At 40.3% G+C, this 3,143-nt stretch overlaps 1 protein-coding gene across 7 annotated transcripts in view; it reads left to right on the forward strand.

Moving 5' to 3' along the window:
- The first annotated feature begins 907 nt into the window (after nt 1-907).
- The window catches only part of ebf2 (EBF transcription factor 2), a 26,264-nt gene continuing 24,028 nt past the window's right edge, over nt 908-3,143 (forward strand). For all 7 annotated transcript variants that reach the window (XM_048244155.1, XM_048244156.1, XM_048244157.1 and 4 more), the window contains exon 1: nt 908-1,561. In XM_048244155.1, coding sequence (XP_048100112.1) covers nt 1,428-1,561 — 134 coding nt within the window. In that variant the 5' untranslated portion in view covers nt 908-1,427. The remainder of the gene's footprint in view (nt 1,562-3,143) is intronic.

Here is a 3,143-nt window from a genome sequence, read left to right on the forward strand (position 1 = left end):
ATCAGATCCTCATTCTAGCTCCTATATCTTAAATGTTTAGACATAGCCTAATGAAAAACTTCCCTGTGCATTTCCCTCCTGTCCTCCTCAATTTGTGCTATTCCATATTTGTAAAACAATAAACACAAAGCAAGATTCAAGAGATACATAAAACGAAATGAAACATGAAAAATATTTAGAAAAATCTGTAGACTATATGTTGGTCTATGCTATAGCCTATGCATAAACTTTTAATCAATATAATCAAATACTAATGCAGAGTTAGGCAAAGCAAAATCCTCCTGTTGATATACAGAATGTGCAGCAACAACCAAAAGTCTAAAAGGTGGGCTATATTACGCCTATAGATTAGCCTACATGTAGATACATCTTTTCCATGATTAGGTATATGTTACTTCACACATTAATGTTAAAAAAGACTCATGTCATATTAATCATTCATCATTTCATCATTCATAATTCATCATTATTAATATCATATGAAAAAACAAGAACTTATTGATAGGAAAATAGTTTCAGTGGGGGTAGCATGATGTGTTGATAAATCAGCTGGTGTGTGATTCTGAAAGCTCTGCACGGAACTGTCTCTCTCTACAATGGTATTTGTAGACTTGACAGGACAGAATACCCAGCGCAGACAGAGACAAAGCTAATAGCCTATATCACTGCACGGTCCATCGCAACGCAAGGTGAGCTCATCATGACGGAGGTTTTATTGTCATGCTAAAGTTAGACCACGACTTTGTCCAGATGCACCCAAATGTATACTGAGCCCTACACCAATAAGAACTTTATGAGACCAATCAGATTCACCATTCATACAATCCACCAAATATGGTAATCTTGGCTCCTCCTCCAGCATGCCCTCGCTAGGTACCTCAATCATGCTCGGAGTGCTGAAAGCATCACTGCCAATTTGTACAGCAGGCGCGCGGCCAACGGGACAGGGTCTTCTGTTTGTGTTTTGTCTCGGACTACGCCTTCAGTCGTGCAGAACACCGTTGAATTCCAGTCGCGTCTGTGTGTTTTGAGTGTGAGGTAGTGTATGAAAGTGTGAGGTGAGTGAGAGAAGGGGTTTGGAGACCAAAGTTGACAGTTGTGTGTTTGCGTCTGCAAGTGTATGTTTCCGCAGCACAGGTGATCCTCGTGAACGGTGGATGCAACAAGGGATTCATTACGAGGTTTCAGTTGAACAATGATCGCATCTGGAAGGAGCATACGTTTATTACCACTTCTGTCGTTTCCGGGGAACGTTTGAAGCCGACAGAGAGGAAAAACAACTGCAGGGGAGTCGAACACCTGAAAACCTCCCTGCTGCGTCTAGTTAACGGCAAATCAACAAACAGCACCTGCGGCAGCCCACTCTTTTCGGATTGTATATCTCCTGGTCTGCAAGATTATTCAGAAGTGTTTTGGCAGAGTTTTAAATGTTCGGGCTGCACGAACATCTGGGGAGGGACGTCAGCGGATTGAAGGAGCGAGCTCTTGGGGAGGAGATGGATCCCGTGCGCTCGTGGGTTAGGAATGTCGGGGTGGTGGACGCAAATGTTGCTGCTCAAAGGTAAGTCCATCTTACAAAAGTGTCCGCTTTACTGACATCTACAAGCAACTCCAATATTTAAGATAATTTTGAAAAGGCATTTCTAGGTTGTTTTATGCATACTCTTGCTCAGTATCAGAGAATGGGTTGAGGTATTGCTTTTGAAGTAGGCTACTTTCGTAAGTGGCCTAAGTTCTAAAACAGTGAGAGACTAAATCAGTTCTATAAAGAAGGTACAACGCTCGCTATCAGCTGTGTGGCAGTGCTCCCCTCACATCTTCTGTCAGATCATAGAATGCAACAGGTCAGAGCATGGCATGGGGCGCTCACTTTGCTTTTTAAGCTTTGGTGCATCACTAGTCCTAGGCTGAACTAGGAGGCGGCCGTGTCACGAGTCGGGTGAAAGGGCCTAAACAAAACCAAACAAAGCAAAACAACAAAAGGCAACCGGCACGCTGTCAGAGAGCCCACTTGAGTTAGGCTACAGTTTGATATTGATAGACCACACTAGAAATGCGTGGTTGTAGGCTATCTATTTGTTTTAACACTAGACTTTGATTTCATTTCTAGTGTATCGGCTGGAAAGCACAAACGCTGTCGCACACACTTTAGACGATTAAGCTTATAGGCTATTGAAAAAGTTATCAAGTTGAAAGCCGTCTAAACAGAAGGTTTTAATGAAACGATTGCCATTATACATAAATTGATATAACACCACTACCAATACCGGTAGTTGCTATCATAAAAGCGACTAAATTGGTTATGCTTAAAGAAATAACATAAAATAGCCTAGAAGTTGTCGTTTATAAAGGCACATTAGCTGGTAGCCTGAGATTCTGCAAAGAATAAATGCTTATTGAAATAAATTGAGACCAAGTTAATCAGTGGATTTCGTTTACGGTTTTTAGTTTTCGAATAGGCTTGGGTTTATTAAATGTATGAAATTGACTAACACGTCAATAATAAAAGCAATTTTCTATAATTATCGTGGGACATAATGACGTGATAATTAACGTCAAGAAGTTGGCTAAATGACAGTAGCATACACTTTTCCTTTGGCAAAATCATTTAAAAGTTTTGTCTGAGAAACATTTCAATGTCAATATTTCGCCATTAAAAAGATATTTTAACCACAACCACTATATTTTGGAGGCTAAAAAAACGTCCTGTATTTTCAAAAAAAGCAAACAAGGATGGGGGAAATCATACATTTGTTATTATGGACAATTACGGATATGGATAGGCCTACGCCACCGTTGTTTCAAACCATCGAACAGTCGGTCGACTTAACCCTTAAATGATGATCTGTACTGACCTCTTGGACGCAGGGCCACTAAAGCTGGACCTACATTATTTTAATAAGCATGAAAGTATGGCTGCAGCTGAGTCCCGTCATATGCTCAGTCCCCGTTACATGAACATAGAAACTTTTCCTTGCAGCGTGCGCACCAAAGTAGGCCTTCAATGCGCATAAGGTTGTAAGAAGCTTTTTTCGTTCTAAATTAGGAATATTTCGTTGAAGATTGTTTAGGAATATGGAAATGACCACATTTGTAACGGAAAACATTTACATTAACAATAATACATTGTCATTTCACCTATT

This window comes from Alosa alosa, chromosome 5 (genome assembly GCF_017589495.1).
Source record: "Alosa alosa isolate M-15738 ecotype Scorff River chromosome 5, AALO_Geno_1.1, whole genome shotgun sequence".
Lineage (NCBI taxonomy): Eukaryota > Metazoa > Chordata > Actinopteri > Clupeiformes > Clupeidae > Alosa > Alosa alosa.